Source organism: Dipodomys ordii, unplaced genomic scaffold (genome assembly GCF_000151885.1).
Source record: "Dipodomys ordii isolate 6190 unplaced genomic scaffold, Dord_2.0 Scaffold230, whole genome shotgun sequence".
In the NCBI taxonomy this organism is placed as follows: Eukaryota; Metazoa; Chordata; class Mammalia; order Rodentia; family Heteromyidae; genus Dipodomys; species Dipodomys ordii.
In genome coordinates, this window is record NW_012267446.1 from 831,103 (window position 1) to 855,562 (window position 24,460).

Below are 24,460 nucleotides of genomic sequence, written 5' to 3' on the forward strand. Positions count from 1 at the left end.
CTGCTGGCTAGCGCTCAGATGTGTATTCTTGCCTTGGCTTTCCCTCACTTGTCTAACTCTCTGTCCTGTGATGGCACACTTGGTGTGTTTCTCTGACTTAGGACTGTTCACTGAAACTCTAAAACTGCTTTCTATGCGAGAGCTTGTTCAGATTCCAGCTTCTCCTCCGCCATCTTGTCTTGTCTAAAATATTGTTCTTAATGACATCTAACCCTGGTAACTTCTTTGTAAAATAGCCTAAGGCTATAGGTTCCTGGTCAGGTAGGATCAACACCCCTCAGTCAGCTTGAAGAAGTTACAGAAGATGAATCTTCGCCCATCATCCCCTTTTTAGAACAAGGGATTACAGTCACAAAAAATGTGGCAAAATAGACAGAAGAAAAAGGCATGGAAATAGTAGTACAGGCCTGAGCCCTCTATATCTGCCTAGAAAATCAGCCTTTTAAAAAGTCATCTTGGTAAATTGTCCTGGGCTATTGTCTAAATAGTCTTAAAAACTAGTGGGCCACAAACTGCCAAGCCTATGTATTACTTGTATCCTTAACCAGTCTGTGTAGAAATTTACAGCCCAGCACAAGGTGTGACAGTCCCTTTGAGTCACTGAGAGACCCTGCTGCTGCTGCTACAGCCTGACAGTACCTGGAGAAAATCTACATCATTAACCTGACCACCTCGATTGTGGAAATAGTAGACTAAACTCCTGACTGATTCCATCTTTCGGATGGCTTTGCTTTGTCCATGTTACCATATACCTACTCTAATTTTATTATTGCTACTCCTCTTGCCGGGGAGACTAGTAAACATTGTATTGCTCATTCCCCATACTGCTTTGCCACTATGGGACTTCCTACACATATTAAAACTGATAATGGTCCGGGATATGTTGGACAAGCTTTTCAAACTTTTTGTAAATCTTACCAGATTGTTCACACTACAGGTATTCCCTATAATCCTAAAGGACAAGAAATTGTTAAACAAGCCAACGGGCTGTTAAAACCAAATTTTTAAATTAAAAGGGGGAAATTATACCCCTTCTCTCCTGTTAATATTCTTCTCATGCTTTATTTTACTAAATTTTTAAAGTTTAGATTGTAAGGGCCTTTCCGCAGTACAGAGGTTTGGGAAAAAAAGAGAGCAAAGAGCTTTTGCCCAAGTTAAGTGGAAGGATCCATTAACAGGTGATTGGCAAGGGCCTGATCTGGTTTTAACATGGGGTCGAGGACATGTTTGTGTTTTTTCGCAGGAAGAAAATAAATCCCACTGGTTGCCTGAGCATTGTGTTAGGATTGTGGAGGCTCATTCAGATGACACAAACCCTGACACATTGGGCTTATATGCTGGATCCCCTGATTGTGCACCCTACAACTTGGGAGGGAGTTGAAGTACTCATTCATGTCAATACATCATACAGTACAGCCCCCGAGTACACCAAGATGAGAGATATCTCAGCTTCAGGCATTGGAACTCCTTTATGCTTTACCACCAGCTCTACAGGCTCCATTCCAGGCTGTATTAGAATGCTATCCATGACTTATAAGACTTGGATCCCGGACAAAAATCAAATGTTCAATATACAGATGACATCTTTAACAACTAGGCACCCAGTTCATGTAAATTCTACTCTACCCTATATGATACCCATTGCATTAATTCTTCACAAATAGTAGTATCTACAGGAGAGACTCATCCAATAAGATGCAGGCATGTACAGCCATTTGTTACCAATATTTCAGGAGCTAACTCTCAATTAATGGACTGGTCTGGAGCTAATCTTACTAATAAGTACAATCTTGGACTTTGGTGGATGAATGGGCATCCTCAACATCATGTTTGGATGCTGGTGGCTGCATTCAACAACATAACCTGGCCCAGTTCATCCTTTAAAAAAAACTATGAGTTGTGTATCACCACCTATGTCATTATGTATGGACCATTTAATATTTCTGTAGGAGCTAATTGTTTTAATGTCACCTGCTCTAATTGTTCTTTTACTAATTGCTCATATAGCAGCATAACTGAATCCATACTTATTGTTAGACAACCATCTTTTGTTATGCTTCCTGTAAATATTTCTGAAACTTGGTATGAAGATTCTGGCATTCAGGTGTTAAGACAATTGAAAGAACTAATGCGCCTTCTTGTTGGGCTACTTGTAGCTAATGTTTTGGCCTATATTTTGTTAGCCTCCGCAGCAGCAGTTGCTGTGGCGCTAACACAAAATGTACAAACTGCCCATTTTCTTAATCAGCTTGCTCATAATACTACATAAGCCCTACCTCTGGACTCTAAAGTGGAAAAAACTGCTTAAAAACTGTTTAAACAATTTCAACACTACATCCCTTCCCTGACTTATGTTAAAGGATTGCTAATGTCATTGCTTGGCCTGGGAATGCTTTTGCTGATGGTTTTTCTATGCCTTCCTTGTATTATACATGCACTACAAAACTCTCTTATGAGTTTAGCCAGCCAGCTACATAAGATCAAGCTCCATATAAATGAATTCCCCCCAAGAGGAACTGCAGCCAGGAACGGGTAAGAGGGGTGCCAGTCTGACCAACCTAAAACAGGGCCTACAGCTTCGCTCTGAAGAAATTCCCGATGATGGGTAAGACAGACAAGCTGATCCACCCAACCTAAGACAGGCGGCTTCACTTCTTTAAACAATGATGGGGGAGATGTTGGGAGCTGACAGTAAAGTTTAAAGGTTATCTTGACCCTGGTGCTCACTTAAAGGCACGTACAAGGAACTGGCTTACTTAAAAACACCAGCTGCCCAGGATTGCTTTTTTATGTCTGCAGAGTTTTACTTTCTACCAGTTGACCTTGTCCTGTTTTTTACTGCACTCTCTTTTTACTGAAATTTTCCTTGTTTTTCCGGACTATTGTAACCTTATATTATCTCTTGACTTCTATCAGTATGTATTAGGGAAAGTTAAAAATAAATGGTGCTACAGTCTTGAGCTGCAGACATCCCGACCCCATCCTTTGTCTTCTGTCTTTATTTTTCTACATCCTCGCCTCCTAATTTAGGATTTCCTTTCATTGCCGGCAGGCTCCAGCCAACTCTTAGTTCAATGTCAGTCTACATGTGATTCTCCTGTTCTCCCTATTTTAAAACCAAATGGGAAATATAGATTTACAACTAATTTGTCTTAGGGTAATTACTTTACATTTTTAACATGTCATTTTGAGATCAAATGTTTCAAAAAGTTAATTGAAAATGCAAAGTTTTTAAAACTCAGTAATGAAACCAGGCGCCGTTGACTCACAACTGTCATCCTAGCTACTCAGGATGCTGATATCTGAGGATCGAGATTCAAAGCTAGCCCAGGGGAAAGTCTGTGAGTTTCTTCTCTCTAATAAACCACAAGAAAACCGAAAGAGGCGCTATGGCTCAAGTGATAGAGCACTCTGTGTGACAGCCCCCAAGTCTAGAGTTTAATCCCTGTAATGGAGTCTGGGATAAGGAATTCCACATTCTTCCCGATGGGGACTTTATATTCCACTAAGGTCCACCACGCAGAGATAGCCTCATGTAAAAACATGAATTTATTGAGGAAGTGAGTAGCTGACCAGCCAGGGATGCAGCACAGACCCGGGAGCTGTGACTGCGACCCCAAGCAGTCCTCAAGCTGGCATTTTTAAGGGGTAGGTTACATAGAATTACATACATGAGCCATGCAAAGTAGTTTTGGCACATTTTCATTGGCTATAGTTATATGACCTTCAAATTCATTTGTTCTTTACAGCAAATATCATATGTAAAAATTTACAATGGGCTGCCCATAGTGGGACCACTGGGTGGTGGTTTTTAATTGGTGGTCTTAAGGCCCTGTTACTGAAGCATGCAAGCAAGGTTACAGAAGCAAAACATAGCAAAAACATAGCATCGAGTCACAGGAACATAGGCAAAATATAATCTTGACTTGGTAAGCATGACTAATACTATTAATGCAATTGACACTATTCAAAATTATTTTTATTTAAACTCCTGACTAATACAGCAACTCAGAGCAGCTGGTGATAAGCTTCAAGGTTGTCAGCAGCCTTCTGCAAAGCTGCCAGCTTGGTAAACTTGATTGAGGGAAAAATGTTCTTTTGGTTTTTAGCAAGGATGGAGAAGCAAAGGCTGACTAGTAGTCAGGCTTTATATGGGGTTTTTCTTTACCAAGAGGTTTTTGCCCTTTATTAATATCAACTGAGATATTACAGCCCCACGATTGACAAAAAAACTCAGTAAGGAAATAACAAATGTAAAGGAAGAAGGAAGTTAGTAAATAAAAGCCTTCAGAAAGGAAACTGAGGAAAAAAATTGTTTTCAATTGGATAAAAATGACTTGAGAAGCAAAATTGTCTTCACTGTTTCTAACCACAAAATGTTCAAGTAGCTCATGGTCTCAGTAGGTCTTGAGTTTCATAAAATAGAGCTTACTATAAAATAAATGGTATTAAATAATTTGATGATCAAGAAAAATAATAATCACAGATGCTGGTGGAGATGTGGCCAAAACGAATAACACTGTTAATAAAATAAATGACAAAAGTTATAATATTACATGCACATTACACTCGCACAAACTGGTATGGGTGTTTGCTATGTCTATGTTTACATACAACGAGTGTTTATCATGACACTACTTAGAAGCTGAATTGTAGAACCAGGTACCATTCCAATCAACCCATGAAGGGAAAAAGTAAATTGAGTCACACAGACACAATGGAGTCTTGAGAATGCAATTATATATATTACATATGGAAGGAATTGGATATCATTGTGTTCAGTAAAGCACCCTGACAAATACATCAATAATATATACTGAACACCATTTGGAAAATGAAGTATAAAACCTATTGGTGGGGAAGGAAGGGAAAAACTGAGTAACATTGTAAAAACAGAAATGTACTCATTACCTGATTTACATAATGGTAACTCCTCTGTACATCACCTTTACAAAACAGACAGATATACAGGCACAGAGAGAGACACACAGATAGGTAGATAGATGTATTATCACCCAATGCAGATTCCCAATATTTCTCTTATTTTTGAAATATAGGCAGAAGTCTTAGAATAATAGAGTAGATATCAATGACAATGAAGTAGAAATTGTAAGGTTCGACATAATGGAAACCTGACATTATGGTTCAGGCAGACATAGCAAACTTTCCTCCTGCAGGAGATGGAAGCCCATGGGGAAGAGAGAGGAAAAGGAAAAACAGAGAGAGAAGGGGATTTGTGTTGATCCAGGACAACAGCCAAATGCGGAAGCGACCTCAGAGCCTGGGGAACCTCCCACTGTTCGAGGGAGGTGTGACCAGGAAAGTTCAGGAAGTGAACTCAGCAGATAAGGAAGTGAACTCAGAGTGTGGGATCCTTTCCTGACTCACAGTCATGTGATTGAGAGGTGACTACTGGTTTCAGGCAGGTGAAGAGGAAGTGGGGAAGGACTGTTCTCCTGGGAAGACTTAACAGAAGTAGAGTAATGGAGGAGGGGAACAGTATAAAAGTTTGTCTTCTGAGCCAGGAACAGGTGGCTCATATCTATAATCCTGGGTATAGGAAGCAACAAAGATTCCTACCTCAGAACCCAAGTCAGGCTTGGCCCCAGCACTGAGCCTCTTGCAAGGTCTTGCTGGCTACCAACACCATGTAGCATTTGCATCATTACTTTTCCAACTTACTCTTACCAAGCCCTTCCTGTTAACTATATGTAGCCAGACCACAGAATCAGCCACCACAGTGGGAAGCAGGATACTACACGATGAACTTGGCTTCACTTCTATTTAGAGAATGTAATAGAGGAGACAGGTAGGGAGAAATGGACAGAGCCAGCATCATGTGGCTGTCCAAGTGGGAAAAAGAATTTCCCCAGGACCCAGGACATGACCGGGACACACAGCAGAGCAAGACCCATCCATATACCCACAGCTTCCAGGATCCTCAGTAGGCAGGTCTGCTATGTTCTCAGAATGTCATAGATCATAGAATATCTCTGTCTAACAGTGGATGGCCACAATGTATTGACAGATGCATTCTGCTGGTCAGCAACATGCAAACACTAAATAAGTTCAAGGTTCAAAGTGCAAATGTCCAATTGGATGTGTGCCTTGACCTTGAAGTATTTATCTGAAATGGTTGAATTCAGGGATAGGGTTGGTAACTCCTGCAGCAGTAAATAAATGCATTGACCACTTCTGGATGTTTCTTCTTGTGGAGCTGGTATGGAAACCTGAATGGGTCATTTCTCCAAACTTCTGTGGCTCCCTTGGCCCTGGGTTTGTGAATCTGTCCATCCTCATCTTTGATTGTGCTCCAATAACTCTGATTGGGCCTTTGCTGGCCATGGCACTCTATGACTTTTGACCTTCACCTGGCATCTTCTGGTGTCATCCATTCCTATCATCCCTGTGGCTTTCCTATTGGTCTTTATGTTGTATGCTTTTTTTCTTTTCAACTTTTTGCTTTCACACAAGTTTCTGAGCAACTCAACAAGAAAAGAATCCATCCCTAGAGTTTCATTATCTATAGTCTTGGATGAAATCACAGTCCTGAGGGTGTGGAGAGGAAGATGGTACACTTGTTTTCCAACTTGGGTTTTGAGCTTGAAGCCAGACCCCAGATGCAGAGCCAGAGGGCAGAACAGACCCTGTATTCCTCTAGGACAGTGGAGGAGGCTGCTGGTGAGTCCCAGTGGCCATCCAGGTAACAAGAAGTCACAGAAACTGAAGATCCATTTAGACACCTGCCGGCACTGCAGGCTCAGTCTGCAGCCATAATTGCAGCTCTACGCCAAAACAGCAGCAATGTTCCCTGTGGCTCTGAAACTGCTTCTCTTCCAGCTTCCACTCATGGTCAGTTCCCCTGAAGATGCCAGAGGCATTTGCAGAGAGAAATCTGTGGCCCACAGCAGGGGAGATGTGGTGATTGCCGGATTTTTCCCCCTTTATTCTTGGGAATTTGTTTCCAACATGAATGACCTTGCCGGGCAGCAACAGAGCTTTCAGTAAGTGATTTCTTGGGTTTTCTTAAAATTCACTTTTTCTCTTTGGTTATCAGATTGGTTGGGGGAAGTTTGGTTGCATCCACTAATGTTCTCTTGATCTTTTACATTGTCCTCACCACAGCAGCTCTACTTTATTTCATGTTTTCCTGATGAACATTTTTCTTCCTTCCAAAGAGCAGAGAAGTTTCTGTCTGTCTTCCATTCTGCTCCCCTTTTCCAGTGCTGCCCTAACCACCCCACCATCACTGTGACTCCTTCAGTCATCACTGTTCCTCAGGGTCAATTGGGTGACCAAGAGTCCACACGAAGACACTAAAATGCAATGTCCCCATCCATAGGGCAAAGGCCAAGGAATCTTCAATCAATTCTCTTCTTTGTACTTTTCAAAACAGGTCTAATGTTTGGACCTCCTTCATGGCAACATTTCTTAGGATAGACATGTAGTTTCTGCTTCTGGGGTTATTTCATGTCAGCAAAGCTCTGGGAATGGGGAGCTGCTGGTCAGATCAGGAATAAAAGATCCATGACAAGTTTGATTTCCCCCCCCTTTAACTAATGTAAGTAAGCCGCTGCCTTGCTGTCCTTATCATGGCCTGTATCCTGTATCCCAGAAGCATGGCTTCTATTCCATGTTCTTTGCAATAATTCCAGGCTTATCTATTTTCCCCTACTCATACTTTCTCTTTTATTTTTAATACTTTTTTATTGTAAAAATACTGTACAGAAAGGTTACTGTTACATGAGTAAGGTAATAAGTAAATTATCTATCGAGCATTGCTACCCCCTCTTTGTTTTGCCCCTATCATCTCTTCCTTCCCCACCTCCCCATGGACTGCATGCCTTCCTCCTATCCCCCCCCCCGCAGTTGTAAAGTTCATTTTCAACATAGTGTCTTGTGCGTCTTATTGTTACAATTGCTGAACCTGTATCCCTATTTAAGCATTTTGTTTTTTCCCTACCATCCCCAAATTAGAAAAATATATATACAAGATGTAGGACAGTGACATCAAATACAGTGAAAACAGGGGTTATACTGTCCTGGAGGAACATACCAAAGAAACAAAAAATTCACTTAGTACATTATAAACATGTTACAAACAATAGCAAGAAAGAAAAGACTATTTGTCCACTTTCTTGGCGTTCATTTTCCTTAACATCATCTTATATGGTCATATATACATAGCTTTTGACCTTTCTGCTTGTCCTAGACTTATACTAGCTATTAAAATAAGGGAAACCATGGGACCTATGTTTCTTTGGGCCTGTCTTACTTCATTTAATATAATTTTTTCCAAGTCTTTCCATTTTCTAACAAATGGGGTGATGCCATTCTTTCTGATGGAGGCATAGAATTAAATTGTACATATATATATATGTACATGTATATATGTACATGTGTTTATGTATATATGTATATATATATCACGTTTTCTTGATTCATTCATCTACTGAGGGACATCTGGGTTGGTTCCATATCTTAGCTATGATAAATAATGCAATAATGTTGTGATAAACATCATTGTTCTGGTAGCTTCAGTAAAGTCTTGTTTGTGATCATTGGGGTAAATGCCCAAAAGTGGGATTGCTGGGTCATAGGGGAGCTCTAAGCAGAGTCTTTTGAGGAACCTCCATACTACTTTCCAAAGTGGTTGAACAAGGTTACACTCCCACCAACAATGCAGTAGGGTTCCCTTTTGGCTTCATCTCCTCCAGCATCTGTTGATATTAGATTTCTTGATTACAGACATTCTAATTGGGGTGAGGCGGAATCTCAATGTTGTTCTTATTTGCATTTCTTTTGTAGCTAGAGAAATTGAGCATTTCTTCCTGTGTCTATTGGCCATTCTTATTTCCTCTTCACAGAATCTATCTTTAAATCTTTAGCCCAATTATTAATTGGGTAGTTGTTCTTTGAGGATTTCTTATTGGTGGATTTAATTTTTGGACTTCTAAGCATATTTTAGATATGAGACCCTTGTCTGTTGTATGGCTAGTGAAGATCTTCTCCAAGTCTATGGGCTTTTTCTATTGATCTTGCTGTCTATGTCCTTTTGCTATGCAGAATCTCTGCAGTTTCATGCAATCCCATTAGTCCAAAATTTCTTCGATTTCTTGTGTTTCTGGGTCTCTATTAAGAAAATTTTGGCCTCTACCAAGGAGCCCTAGATTTCTTTGATTCCTTCCTGTAATGTTTTCATGGTGTCTGCTTTGACTTCAAGGTCTTTGATCCATTTGGAATTGATTTTGGTGCAGGGTGATATATAAGGATCTAGCTTTAGTTTTCTAGAGGTGTTTAAGCAATTTTTCCAGGACCATTCACTCCTGAGGCTGTCTTTCTTCCATTCTATTTTTTAGCTCCCTTGTCAAAGATCAGGTGGCTATAGATCTGTGGGTTCATTTCTTGGTCTTCATTTCTATTTCATTGGTCTTCAGGTCTGATCTTGTGCCAGTACAAAGCTGCTTTGATTACTATGGCTTTGTAGTAAAGTTTCAAGTTTGGTATTGATATTTCTCCAGCACTGTCCTTTCTGCTAAGGATTGTTCTTGCTAATTGTGGTCTTTTATTGTTCCATATGAATTTTTGCCTTGCTTCTTCTAGTTCATTGAAGAATGAGGTTGGAATATTGATAGGTATTGCATTGAATTTGCAGATAGCCTTTGGAAGTATTGCCATTTTCACAATGTTGTTTCTCCCAATCCAAGAGATTGGGTTGTTTCTTCACTTCCTACATTCTGCTTTAATTTCCATTTTCAGGTTTTAAAATTTTTTCAGCATAGAGGTCTTTCATTTGTTCAGTTAACTCCTAGGTATTTTATTTTTGTGGGGCGATTCTAAAAAGAGTTGCTTTCCTGCCATACTCTTTTCATACAGAAGAGCATACAGAAAAGCCAGTGAATTTCAAGAGTTAATTTTATACCTGATACGTTACTAGAGTTTCAAATCAGCTCAAGCAATTTTGGAGTGGAGTCCATGGGAATCTTTTTTTTTTTTTTACTTGTTTGTTGGTCATGGGGCTTGAACTCTGGGCCTGGCCGCTGTCCTTGCACTGTTCAGCTCAAGGCGAGCGCTCTACCGCTTGAACCACAATGCCACATCAAGTTTTCTAGTGGTTTAATGGAGATAAGATGCTCACGGACTTTTCCTGCCCGGGCTGGCTTTGAACTGCTATCCTCAGACCTCAGCCTCCTCAGTATCTAGGATTGCAGGCATGAGCCATGCTCTGGTATTTGGACTTGAACTCAAATTCTGATGGCTGTCCCTTAGCATTGTTTTCTGGCACTCTACTACTTGACCCACAGCTCTGCTACTAGCTTCAGTGTGAGATAACAATCTCAAAAACATTCCTGCCCAAAGTGACTTCAAAACATAATCCTCAGCCTCCTTAGTAGCTGTAATTAAGGCCTTAGCCATCTGTATCCAATTAATATTTAATATTACTGACATTCTAGCTGTCATATCAAGACCATATCAAAAACAACCGTGAGAATTGAAATTCTCTATGAGAATTTCCCCTAGGATTATATTGAATCCTAGGAGAACTTATACTTGTGGAACATTCTTGATTCATATTGGCTTGTGATACCATCTGGCCTTTGAAATGTCTCAGATTCTTAGACCAGTCTGCCTGGTCTGGCTTTGTGCCTGTCTTTCAAGAAATTCCAGGCAGGATTTAGTGCTCCTGAGTCTGTAGTGACTTCCACAATGTCACCACTAGAGGGAGCAAAGGCCATGAGGGAAGTGAGCTGGAGAGGTGATAAACCTCTTCAGTAGCAGAGAAAACCAAAGACAAGTTGAGTGACCAATAGTCTGTGGTTCTAAAAACCTCAAAGAGAACCCCAATGAGTGGTGGGTCCCAGCATGCCTCCTCCTGGGGACACGGGGGCCCATAAGCTTCATGCACAGGGAATGACCTCATGATGGATTCTGTCTATCAATGGCAAGATCTGTGTGCGGGAACAGGTCTTACTCACAGCCATGGCCACTAGAACCTTATCACAACTGGAATACCAACCAGAAGGGACACCAAAACAGGTGAAGATTAATGAGGTTTCCATCTAAAAGTAGGGTCCCTTCACTTAGGGTCCTTGACTTTGATCTCAGAAGAACAAATTCTAGACAAGCCACAATGGTGAGAAAATGTGGCAGAGCTTTACTGAGCAAAGATGCAAACAAGCAAGCAGGAAGAAAAACAGGAAACAGAAAGGCAAGGAAACACTCCAACTGAGGAGAGACACATGGCCCTTGGACTCCCAGGGGTATTCATATGGTAACGGCAGGGGTCTGACTTCAAACTTACGCAAACATTGGTGGCTCATCTCTGCTTTAATCACTCCTGGTATTACACTTTCTGAGTTTCTGTATGTTTTGGATGTTCTTTTCAGATAAGAAGGCATCCTTCCCTAAAACATATGATTACCCTTGCAGTGAGGAAGGTGTGCTGTTGTCTATATTTTGGGTAGGATGTTGCTTATGTTTTGGGGGATCATTTTTGGGGGAAGACATACACACTGCCAGACAACTGGTAAGTCATATGATGAGAAATATATCTCTCAGGAAGGAATGCATCATGTTGTCACTCTTTGAAACAAAAATAGTGCTTCTGTGTTTCTAAATCATATGTTTCTGAGTTGTCTTCACGAAGGCTCATTGCTTTTCCTCAATTTATCTGGCTTCATTTTCTGCTCAATGACTTTGTTCCCTTAATCTTAAGGATGTAGATGAATGAATAGATCTCTATTTGCTGTGAGAATAACATACCTCATTTCTCCTTATCTATGCTACTCTATTTTCCTCTGAATGACTTAATTGCATTAATATTAAGAGAAGTAGATCGACAAGTTTTAAGCTTGAGTTTTTGAATTCCTGGCATGCATTAACCAGGTCTCATTTTCCCTAGACTACCCTCCCTCAGTACTACATCCTCAGTCCATTGCAATCAAGACCAGAGCAGTGCTGGTTAAGCACTAATATCCACCCAATTTGTGTGTAGTAGAGGTGGCCTCATGGGCCAAAATGGCCACAAACCTATGTAATTAGTGATAGCTAGAATAGAACTGATTGTCTGGTGGTAGATGACTTTGCCAGGTACTGAGGTGTTTACAGAGCTCTGCTAGAGGCTGGCCTGGCTATGGGGTCATAGCACAGTTCTAGTGCTATCAATTGGCCTACACTAAGCTGTGGGACAATATCACCATCTTGCTTCCCTGTCCTACTCATGACAAGTGGGATGGAGAACTATGCTATGTGACATCAGCGTGGTAAGTTTTGTCAAGAAAGCCTCAAGCTCTGCACCAGTAGCTGACACCTGTAATCCTAGCTATTTAGTATGCTGACATCAGAGGATTGGGGTTCAAAGCAAGCCCAGGCAGAAAATTCAATAAGATTTTTATCTCCAATAAAACATCAGAAAACTGGTTGTGGCACTGTGGTCAAGTGGTGGAGGACTAGCCTTGACCTGAAGAATTCAGGGTCAGATCTCCAGCCTAGAGTTTAAGCCCCAAAACTGACAAAACAGGAAGCCATAGGGCCATTTTGGTGAGCAACACCATGCATTCAGGATTAATATCCCATCCAGAAAGCCCTAACTGTCATGTGGATACAGTGAGGCCCACACTCCAGCTTGTGTTGCTGTAGACCAATGCACACTAGTTTCCTAGAGCAACCTAAGTTTCTGCCTGGTGCCATCTTGAGCACTGTCCTTCTAGGGCAATGGTCCCTGAGATGATTCACTGAGCAACAAGACTGGGACTGACCAGATGACAGCAGGGTCACACAGCAACAGTAGCTGCACAAGGCTAAACAGGAGAACAGAGTCAGCCTATTCCACCCATGGTGGAAACTAATGCAAATGGCATTTGGTTCTGCCTCAGGGGCCTTCTAACACCTCCTGAAAGCTTCTAATGGAAGCTGTGGTGATAGCTTACCAACAGTGCCTCTAATTTATACTGGACTTTTGGTCCAACCATGACATGCTTGACAAAGGGTTTTAAGAAAACCCGAGACCCATTATTCTTGCCCTGCTTAGTAGGAGGTTGTATTCCATACATGGTGTCGTTCACAAGATTGAGGAGGAAGGTTTTGGCAGTGTCGTTATTCTCTGTCCTACAACAGTTCCAGAGGCACAATCTAAAGGTCTGGACCCAAGTGTAAAGACTATAAGTACTTCCCCAGCACTGGTCTCTGTATATAGGGATGATGCTGAGATTTAACTTTAATCGCTCCCTCCCTGCAATGTCAGAGGGTTTCTGTCCATTATGAGCTACTATGGCTGGTGATGGGGAGGAACATGGAGATGGCTTCTTCTACCTTTTCTCACACTACCTTTTCTGTTGTTTTGTTCTACTAGAGAAGAACCCTCTAGTCCACAACACCTGACTCTCATATGCTCTTTGTTGTGTGGTGCAATCTTTCTATTCTCACTTCCTCAGCTGCCATCTTGCTCTGCTTCTGGGGAATCTCCTTAAATGATCACATTCTCTGAGTCAGCTTAGTGTGCGTTTAGCACATGACATGAATTGTATTTCTTTTTTCTTTCTTTCTTTCTTTCTTTCTTTCTTTCTTTCTTTCTTTCTTTCTTTCTTTCTTTCTTTCTTTCTTTTCTTTCTTTCTTTCTTTTTCTTCCTTCCTTCCATCCTTCCTTCCTTCCTTTCTTTCCCCATCGTGGGGCCTGAATTCTGGGCCTGGGTGCTGTCCCTTAGATCTTCAGCTCAAGACTAGCACTCTACCACTTGAGTCACAGTACCACTTCTGGTTTTTTCAGCTTATGTGGTGCTGAAGAATTGAACCCAGGGCCTCATGAATGCAAGGCAAGCACTTCTGAGCCCCTATCCCAGCCCTACTTTGTTTTCTTTACATGCCTCACAAGGTAAGATTTACTTCTTTGCAGAAGGGTGTCCCATCAGCAAAAGTCTGGCAAGCAAGCACAGAGACAAAGCAGCCTGTTTTCCTATTTACTCTTAACACAGCAGACCCTGCCTCTCTGCTAATATTGGTTGCCCTCAGGTGGACAATAGGCTCCCAATTTGAATTGTATATCTTAAGAGTTTCTTCATATGCACAGCTAATTCAAAGTACTTAATGGTTTGGTAAGTTACCTAGGCATGCTCCAATGTCCCAGACAGCAATGTTTTTCACACATCCATACGAAGCAGAGTGGAAAAGCCAGCTTGCTTATTCCTCCCCACCCCAACCTCTCTGCAATCTCAGAAGAACAGTCATCTTGAATATGCTGATCAAGGCCTGTTCAGGAGCTCTCCCAATTCTAAGAACTTTCCCAAGACTCCAAATACAATGGCATCTTGTTGGAAAATAGGATCTACACATACTACTGTGTATAAAGATAAGCATTTGATTCAACAAAGTCATGAGATTTGCAGTTAATCATTTGTAATACACATATACCTACCCAAGTATTTCTGGCCTTTTTGCAGGACCAACTTAAAGAAATACCAATTGCTTCTCACCCTGGTGCTTGCTGTGGAAGAGATCAACAAGAATCGCCATCTGCTTCCCAACATGACTCTGGGGTTTGAGATCTATAGTGAACATTACAAAGATACTGATATGTTAGAGGATCCTCTCATCTGGCTGTCTGGGAAGAATAAAAACAACCCAAATTACACCTGCAGAAGAGACAACAAAGCTTTAGCAGCACTCACAGGAACCTCAAGCACATCTGTCCCAATTGGGACACTGCTAGACCTCTACAAAATTCCACAGGTGAGGCTGGGAGAGGTGGGCAGATGTGCAGCCATGTCTTCATGGACTCTTTCCTCAGCAGGCTGAAAAAGAGGTGTTACAACAAACCCTTCCAAATGCATGCTATTACAGGGAAAGGACTCCCAAAGTGGGTGAGTCACACACATTTTCTTGGCTGTAAAAATAAGTAAATAAAAGGAAAGGTTGTAAGAGAACAAAGGCTAGCCCAACGTTCTGAGCCTTTTCTATATATGTCTACAATGAGCATGGAACATGGGAGATAACTTTGCAAGTGGGATAAGTAAAGTTTTTTTTTGCGGGGGGGTCCGGTCATGGGGCTTGAACTCTGGGCTTGGGTGCTATCCCTCAGCTCTTCAGCTCAAGGCTAGCGCTCTACCACTTGAGCCACAGCCTCACTTCCGGCTTTTTTCTTTTTGCTTATGTGGTGCTGAGGAATCAAACCCAGGGCCTCAGGCATACAACGCAATTGCTCTACCACTGAGCCACCTTCCTAGCATCGAGCAAACTTTTACTCCCACCTGTGCCAGTTTTTGCTTAGTTCACATCAGGACTGAGACTTGGCTATGACCATCCTCTTCTTGCTGTTGTATTCATTGTTTCCCTGTAGTTCACCTTTGGGTCTTTTGATCCTCTCCTAAGTGACAATGGAAAGTTCAGTACTATCTATCAGATGGCTGCCAAGGACTCAGGTCTAGCTCTGGCCATGGTCTCCTTGATGCTTTATTTTAGATGGACCTGGGTGGGACTGTTCATCACTGAAGATGACTACAGTGTGTGGTTCCTCTCAGAATTGAGAGAAGAGATGGGCAAGAATGGAATCTGTTTGGCCTTTGAGAACATGATTACTTACATAGCCGTTTCAGATATCTCAAATGATCTATCAATGCATCGCCAGCTAATGGAATCATCAACCAACGTGGTTATCATTTATGGGGACAGTCAATTTCTATTAAGCTTTATTCTTAAATTTGGGCACGTTCTAATTACAGGGAAAGTCTGGGTCATGAACTCACCCTATGAGGACATGATCATTGGTAAAAGATATTTTCTGATCAACTCCTTCCATGCACCTCTCATCTTCTCTCACCATCATAGAAATATTTCTGGGTTCACCAGTTTTATTCTGACAGATACCTTGTACAAGAACTCAGGAGTAAATTCCCTTCCCAGATCATGGATTCAGTCTGTTTATTGCCTACTGATTAAGTCTGACTGCAGAGACTTGGGGCACTGTTCATACAATGCCACACTGGATTGGTTGCTGAGGCACATTTTTGACATGACCATGTCAGACGAGAGTTACAACATCTACAACACTGTGTATGCTTTGGCCCATGCCCTCCACCAGAGGTTTCTTCATCACACAGAAGAACCACCACTGGACAATATGCAACCAAGAGCATTTCTCTCTTCACAGGTAATGGCTTTGCTTTTGGGTGACCTACTTTAGGCATGCAGACTTTCTATAGAAGCTTTCATAGCAGATGGAGCTAGGTCAACAGGCTCCATTTTGGATGGTACAAGAGAGAGTTGGCCTGTCATCCTGTCCATGAAATGACTGTAGAGCTATGAAGACAATGTTCTTGAAGAAATCTGCATCCCTAACAAAGAAGTTCTGTGTCTTCTGACCCCATCCTCAGTATGTGTGGAAAAAACCATACCATTTCAATAGCATATATCCAAGTTCTCTTTGTACCTTTTTAAAATGACATATCAATTGTGGTTAGTTCTTGAAAACCTACGATTGTCTGGACACAAGTGGCTCAAACCTGTGGCTCACTCTTGACTACAGTTAACCCCCAAAAAGCCAGAGGTGGAGCTGTGGCTCAATGGATAGAATGCTTACTTTGAAAAGAAAAAAAAAACACCTCAAGTTGAGGACCTAGGCCCTGAGGTCTAGCGGCTGGACACACACACACACACACACACACCCACACACACACACACACACAAAATGAAGTAAGTCTTGCTTAATGTAATCTTTCCTAGTTGTCATAAATATTCTATGATTCTACTTATGTATTTTTCAGACTGACTCTCACAATCATAATATAAATGATTGGAATGCACTTAAGAGAGGTGGTTGAGGTCTGTCACATGGTAATTTATTATTTGGTTGAATGTGGCTAGAGTTTTACTCCCTTTAAATTGAGTTTCTGCATCCCATCCTGGATAACCAGGTTTTAGAACTTGGTAACACTGTAGTCTGCTGTGGGCCTGCATTGATACAGTTGGTTGGATTCCTTTGGTGTGTGTGAATCATGTGGTGGGAATGAAGACTAATCTGTGTGCATCCACTGTTCTGAGGTTCTGTGATAAATCTGGGAAGCACTTCACCAAATTGTAATGTGTCCATTTTAGTTACATCCCTTTTTGAAGAAGATTCAATTTACCAATCCTGTTGGAGACCAAGTGGTTTTGAATGAGGAAAGGAAATTGCAGGCGGAGTATGACATTATGAGCTTTTGGAATTTTCCTGAAGGTCTGGGACAAAGGGTGAAGGTTGGCCAGTTTTCTCCATCTCGACCACATGGTCAACAACTGACTTTGTTTGAAAATCTGATAGAGTGGCCCATAGGAATTACCAAGGTGGGTCATTTCTACATTTTTCACTCTTTCCTTTTTAAAAAATATATTTACATAATGAAGTAGTTGTTGAAAGAGCTTACATTTCTCTTAGTCAGGTCATGAGTACAATGCTAGTAGACAATGTCACCACATCGTTATTTCTTCCCCAGAGTTGGTTGTTTCTAACTATGTCATGATCCATACATAAATAAGCAATAAGATTTTCCTGTTTTAAATCTTGTTCACTAAAATTATGGCTCAGTGGTGTACATTTCACCACTTCCTGTTTCTGGAAGCTTCTTACTAACAGATTCATGAAGGAATAGGGGAACATTTCATTACCATTATGTTGTTATGTTGTACTATTTTTGCGTATTGAATATCATAAAAGATGAATGACACCTGTGAATCATCATTTCAGCACTGTGACAAAATATCTGAGGGAATCAAATCGGAAGGCAGAAGGGCTTGCTTCACTTCTGCCTGGAGATTTCAGACTATGGTTGGATAGGTTGTTGCTTTTGTGTTTGAGTCTGTGCTGAGGCAGAATGTAATGAAAGGAGTATCTGCCAGTGAAGTTCACCCACCTCATGACAGCTGGGAAGCCAATAGAGATGTGAATGGTCCTCAGTACAGCAGCACCTCCAAAGCAATTAGCCATGCTTTGGAGTGTGGGTTTGAAGTTTCCCTGGGTGATTTTCCTCTCATGCTCTTATACATCTGTTCACAGATGAATAAGAGGGAAAACACATCACCTGGATTCAAAAATGGGATGCAAGAGTTAACCCCCATTTGCTAATTTCCTAGAATTAACATCCAGCTCTTAAAGGCTCTGTGACTTCCCAATAATGTGGAGGACAGAGTGTCGAGGATCCACATTTTCTTCAGGTCATGTTAGATGAAACTGTAAGAAGGCTCAATCAATTCATTGGCTGTATGTATATAAAAATTATGTGTCTTGATGATCTTTTCCCTAAAGCACTGGAGTGTCTGGGATGTCAGTTAAAAGGATGAATAGTAACTAACCTTCATCTGAATGTTCTCAGACTCCTCAGTCTGTCTGCAGTGAGAGCTGTCATCCTGGATTCAGGAAGGCCTCTTTGGAAGGAAATGCTACTTGTTGCTTTGAGTGCATTCCTTGCCCAGAGAATGAGATTTCTAATGTGACAGGTGAGTCTGGCAGTGATATGGAAATTCCCCATCCCTCCTTCTTCACCTTCAGTTCATGCAAGCCAGAGGAGTGATCTACAGTAGAACTGCAGGGAAACACATGCACCTTTATGTAGAGTTCCATGGCTACCATTAACCATTGTTCTCCTTAGAAGGAACAACACACTGCCCCTCCATTATATATCTGATTGTATTTTCTAATCTGTTACAGGATTTAGCTTGAGAATGCACCTGTTTCCCCCTTCTCAGACCCATTTTTTTATTTAAAGAAAGTGTAAAAAAAGAAAATATCAAATATCAATTGTTGATCTTTGAAATGATGTGTAAATCATCATGGAATTTTGGATCTAACACAGCCTTTCATTTCTGAGTGCTCTTTGCTGCTCTGTTCTAATTAAATTTTATTTTCTATTTGACATACACTAATATTACAAGGGGCTTTGTTATGATCACTTCATATATGACACTGGCACTAGGTTGACTAGCAATTACTCAAATATAATTGATTCAGAAGTAGTTTGCGACTTCCCTTTCATTTCTCATCTCTCTCTTCCAGCTGATCTTTCCCAGAACCTCTTAAATCAGTGGAGGATCATTGTTCTTGACACAGATCAAATGCTCAGGAAGTTTGTATTTGGTGTCAGGAGTAGGTTGAGGTTTGGATTAGACCCTCTTGTTAAAAATGGATCTATTGGGCTGATTCTCTATTCTACATAATTTCTTGAATGAGTAGAAGAGAGTCAGAGTGGTATGACCTGCCAAGAACGCAGCACATAGTGCTAGGAATTTATATATTACACTTGTAATCCAAGTGACTCACGCAGTTGAGATTTTAAGATGGAGATTAGATGCAATGATGGGCAGGAAACACAGTAGGATTCATTTCCACAATTATGCACCAAAAAATGTGAATGAATACTCTGGAAAAATTCCCAGGGCCAGAGTTCAAGCATTGGAGGAAAGAAAGAAGGAAAGAAAGAAAGAGAGAGAGAGAAAGAAAAAAAAGAAGCAAAGAAGGAAGGAAGGAAGGAGGGAAGGAAGAAAATAAAGACAGAAAGAAAGAAGAGAGGAGAAGAGGCAGGGAGGGAGGGAGGGAAAAAGGAGGGATGGAAGGAAGAGATGAAAGAAGGAAGGGAGGGAGGAAGGAAAGAGATAACTAGAAAAGAGAGAATGTGAGGAAGGAAAGGAGAAGAAATGTGAGAAAGAAAACAAATTCACCTGAATGTTTTTTTTTAATTTTTTATTGTGAAAATAACCTGCAGAGGGGTGACAATTACATGAACAAGAATTATTACCTCCTCCTTTGTTTCCCCTTACCATCCCTTCGCATCTACACACCTACCCCACCTTGTCCCTACTCCCACCCCCACCCCACCAAAGGTCTAAAGTTTGTTTCTCTATATAATGTCTTGTAAATATCATTGTTGCAATGAGTCCACCTGTATCCCTATTTATACAATTTTTTCCCTTCCCCTCCACAAATTATACCACCATCAAATATAGCCAAAACATGACTGTGGTGGAGAGACATACAAAGAAATAGAGAAATCATCTCATAAATATGTTAGAAACAATAGCAAGAAAGAAAAACCATTTGAGTCCTTACCTTGGGGTTCATTTCACCTAAAATCAACTTATCTGATGTTTTCTGCTTGTCACAGACATATACTAGTTATTGCAAATAAGGGAAACCATGGGACCTATCGTTCTTTGGGCCTAGATTATTTCACTTAATATAATTTTTTCCAAGTCTTTCCATTTCCTAACAAATGGGGCAATGTCATTCTTTCTGATGGAGGCACAGAAATCCATTGTGTATATATACCACACTTTCTTGATCCATTCATCTACTGAGGGGCATTCTGGGTTGGTTCCATATCTTAGCTATAGTAAACAATGCTGCAACAAACAAAGTTGTGCTGGTAACTTTAGTATGGTCTTGTTTGTGATCATTCAGGTAAATGTCCGAAAGTGAGATTATTGAGTCATAGGGGAGCTCTATGTGGAGTCTTTTTTTTTTTTTTTGGTTCCACTCATGGGGCCTGAACTCTGGGCCTGAGCGCTGTCCCTCAGCTCTTCAGCTCAAGGCTAGCGCTCTACCACTTGAGCCACAGTGGGACTTCCAGCTTTTTTCTTTTTGCTTATTTGGTGCTGAGGAATCGAACCCAAGGCCTTGAGCATGCAAGGCAAGGACTCTACCACTGAGCCACCTTCCCAGCCCCCTATGTGGAGTCTTTTGAGGAATCTCCACAGTACTTTCCAAAGTGGTTGAATGAGTTTACACACCCACCAACAATGCAGCAGGGTTCCTTTCTGTTATTATTAGAGTTCTTGATTATAGCCATTCTGACTGGTGTGAGGTGGTATCTCAGAGTTGTTTTGATTTGCATTTCTTTTTTAGGTAGGGAGGTTGAGCAATTCTGAAAGATTTTTATATAGTTACCCTCTTTGTATTGAAAACAATACAGATCAGGTGGTGAATCAGGGAAAACGATCTGCTTAAGTGGAGGGGCATGAGAGGAAAGAGAAATACTGAACCCGACTAATAGTGATTCTCACTTTTCACCAGACATGGAGCAGTGTATGAGGTGTCCAGATCTTCAGTTTGCCAACACTGAGAGAAACCACTGCCTGATGAAAACTGAGATTTTCCTAGCTTATGAAGATGCCTTGGGTATGACTCTGGCCTGCACTGCTTTCTGCTGCTCTGCACTTACAGCCGTTGTTCTTGGGGTATTTATCAAGCACCAAGACACCCCCATTGTCAAGGCCAATAACCGGGCCCTCAGCTACATCCTGCTCATCTCCATCATCTGCTGCTTCCTCTGTTCCTTGCTCTTTCTTGGCCATCCCAACACAGCGGCCTGCATCCTCCAGCACACCACATTTGCAGTGGTCTTCACCGTGGCTGTCTCCACAGTCCTGGCCAAGACCACCACGGTAGTTCTGGCCTTCAAGCTCACTGCTCCAGGGAGAAGCATGAGGCAGTGGCTGGTGTCCAGGGCTCCTAACCTTATCATCCCCATCTGCACCCTCATCCAGGTGACTCTCTGTGGACTCTGGCTGCGAATCTCTCCTCCCTTTGTGGACAGAGATTCACACTCTGAACATGGCCATGTCATCATCCTGTGCAACAAGGGCTCCCTCACCATTTTCTACTGTGTCCTGGGATACCTGGGCTTCCTAGCCCTGGCCAGCTTCACAGTTGCTTTTCTAGTCAGGAACCTGCCTGACATCTTCAATGAGGCCAAGTTCCTGACCTTCAGCATGCTGGTGTTCTGCAGTGTGTGGCTCACCTTCCTGCCTGTCTACCATAGCACTAAGGGGAAGGTCATGGTCGCCATGGAGGTCTTCTCCATCTTGGCCTCCAGTGGAGGTCTCCTGGGCTGCATCTTTGCCCCCAAGTGCTACATCATCTTGATAAGACCTGAGAGAAATTCCCTGCACAGTTTTAGGGAAAGATCACCTGGAAGAAATCAATCTTAAGATGAATATATCTTTGTCTAGAATTCTTAGAAGTTCTGAGACAAAGGTATACAATTTTGGCAGCCAAAAATCCATTTAACTTGAGGAATTCTGTCAACAAATAAGTTAACTCATTCATTTTGCTCGTTATGTTAGAGGTACAGCAAGGTTCCATCTAATGTTGTACATTTATATTTTATCTTAGATATCCTTTGTTTCCTCCAATGTAACCTGCCTTTATTCTATCAATCATCCTTTTGAGTATAAAAACTACAGTAATTCTTCCTTTCCCTTTATGTAGGCTATATTACTGCTTGCATATCACTATATTTATCACTTATATATGAACATTCACCTTGGTAAAAGTTTCCATGCTTTGATTCCAATTACTTTAGTATATTTTCTGAGCTATTTGTGTATTTCTGTTCACATATTGCTGTTTTGCAATATTACTGAGTGTGTTTTCCTAAAAAAATCTCTCACACACAAACCCATTCTCTCTCTTTAACTATCCCCCCCTCTCTCCCTTTAGTATTTTAGATCACGATATTAATCAGCCCCGTTTCCAATGGGAATCTCTATGTGTACCTTTTCCTGGAAAAAGTGCCAGGGCATCAACATGACTTAAGCTGTCCAAACGAACCACTGGAGGAATACTTTGGATATTGATGATTATTTCACACTGGAAGTTGAAGATAGATTTAGATTGACTGTCAGAGCTGAACCTTGTCACCTCACTCTCTAACAATCCTCAATGTTAATAGATGGAGAAAGAGAAAATGATCCAAATGATGGTGAAAATACATTAGCTCATGCTCAGATTCAATATCTGTCAATGTTCTTTAAATAGTATGAGAGAAGGAACAATTCAACCATTCAGAAGGCTCCCTGAGGAGAACAAAATCTGTTGCCTGTTTATTTGGAATGGAAGTTGAGGCTCCTTGACGTGCCATTTTTCTTGTGTTTCTATGGCTTGTTCTGCCCACTTGGAAATGGCAACAGAGCAGTCAATGTAAAACCTAGAGGACAGTTCTTAAAATGCTCTAGAAACACTACTGGTAAGCATGGGCCCTTTTAAGTGGCAGAGTTCAAGGGAAAGGCTATAAGAAAAAAATTGGAAATCCAGATGTGAAAGAAGTTAATGAGGCCAAGAAAGGCCAGATAGCCTTAGTTGGACAGAGGCAGCAGTAATGGAGGAGTTTCTGAATTCTGCAGAGAGGTATAGCTCGTCATTGATGTGAAATAATGACCCCAAGTGTGACTAACATCTGGCATAACTGGGCCTTGTCTTTCAAGTCTCTGTAGCCCCAATAAACAAGAGAGTTAAGAAGGAGAGTGGAATGCTTGATATTTACTTTTTACTAATTCCTAAAAGATATTTATTACTAGTTTTAAATTTAAAATTTTCATTGTTACTATAAAGGTGATATACAGGGGGATTACACTTACCCAAGTCAGGTAAAGAGTACATTTCTTTTTGGACAATGTCACCTCTTTCCTTGCTCTTTCCCAGTTTTCCTCCATTTCCAACCACATGTTGTATAGCTCATTTAGAACATAGTGTCTAGTGAGTACAACTCATGCATTGGTTCACTTTGTCCCTCCATTTCCCTAATCAAATTGTAAAGGCCTCACCTCTTAATACTCTCATATCAGAGAAGATACATTCAAACCCTAATAAGGACCAAGCTGAAGGAAGAGCTGTGTACCTAAAGAGTGAAAAGTTCAGGTGGTAGAAAATCATTGCCTTTTTAAAATCAGGTGATAAGAAAAATCAAAGCAATGCCTTAGAAAGACTGATTTAACACTATAATGGTGGGGGGAGAATGAAATGAGAAGAAATTGAAGAATAATCAAATTGAAATAGAGATTGTGTATCTTTACATATGGATTGCAAAGTATATGATTTATATATGTAACAGTATGGCAGATTTTGCCAGATATGGAAGTTAAGTCTAAACTATAAACACGAAAAAAACTAACTAAAAAATGTTACACATAAGGGAGGATTCCAAGAGAATAGATCCTATGAACAACTAATGAGCAGATGCTTGACAGTTAGCTCAGCTGAAAGCCTGAAGAGAAGGAGGTCATATTGGAGAAGAAAACTAAGGAATAGGTTGAAATTAGTCAAAACCTTTTGTAGGGTTTGGCCTAAGTAATGGAGCCTCTATCTAAAACCTTTAGGCGATAATGTCCTGGTTTAATTGTTGAGCTTGCAGAATATCCGGGTCTTTCCTAGATGAAGGCAAAGAGGGTTCTTAAGGTGAGGTGTAAGGGGATAATAAAGAAGGTGTCCTTTAAATCAAAAACAGAAAACACTGGGGAGTTAGAGGAGATGTGGGAGAGGAGGGTTGGATACAATGAGAACAGATGAGATGACTCTGATTAATTTTTCAGAGGTCCTAAAGCAAGCAGTAGGAAGCATTAGTTGTTTTTTTTTTTAATTCTTAAAATGGGGGCTAGTGGGGAGAGTGAATGGGAATCAGGAGAGAGGCAGAAAGTAGGTGAAGGATAATAGGCTCTGGCCCTC

General features: G+C 41.1%; 1 protein-coding gene across 1 annotated transcript; it reads left to right on the forward strand.

Annotated features, from left to right (window-relative positions):
* The first annotated feature begins 868 nt into the window (after positions 1-868).
* Positions 869-21,948, forward strand: LOC106000630 (vomeronasal type-2 receptor 116-like). The gene is made up of 7 exons (XM_013035912.1): positions 869-937; positions 6,841-7,004; positions 14,436-14,724; positions 15,332-16,141; positions 17,086-17,313; positions 18,339-18,462; positions 21,032-21,948. Exons 1-7 carry the CDS (start codon positions 869-871, stop codon positions 21,946-21,948), a joined length of 2,601 nt encoding a protein of 866 aa, XP_012891366.1.
* Positions 21,949-24,460: the final 2,512 nt, after the last annotated feature.

What these genes read in the sequence shown, in the direction of transcription:
- LOC106000630 (XM_013035912.1), top strand. Translation starts at nt 869, where the DNA reads ATGGTCCGGGATATGTTGGACAAGCTTTTCAAACTTTTTGTAAATCTT. An exon ending in CCAGATTGTTCACACTACAG is followed by an intron (nt 938 to 6,840) that starts GTATTCCCTATA and finishes CTTCTCTTCCAG; the next exon opens with CTTCCACTCATGGTCAGTTC. An exon ending in TGAGATTTCTAATGTGACAG is followed by an intron (nt 18,463 to 21,031) that starts GTGAGTCTGGCA and finishes ACTTTTCACCAG; the next exon opens with ACATGGAGCAGTGTATGAGG.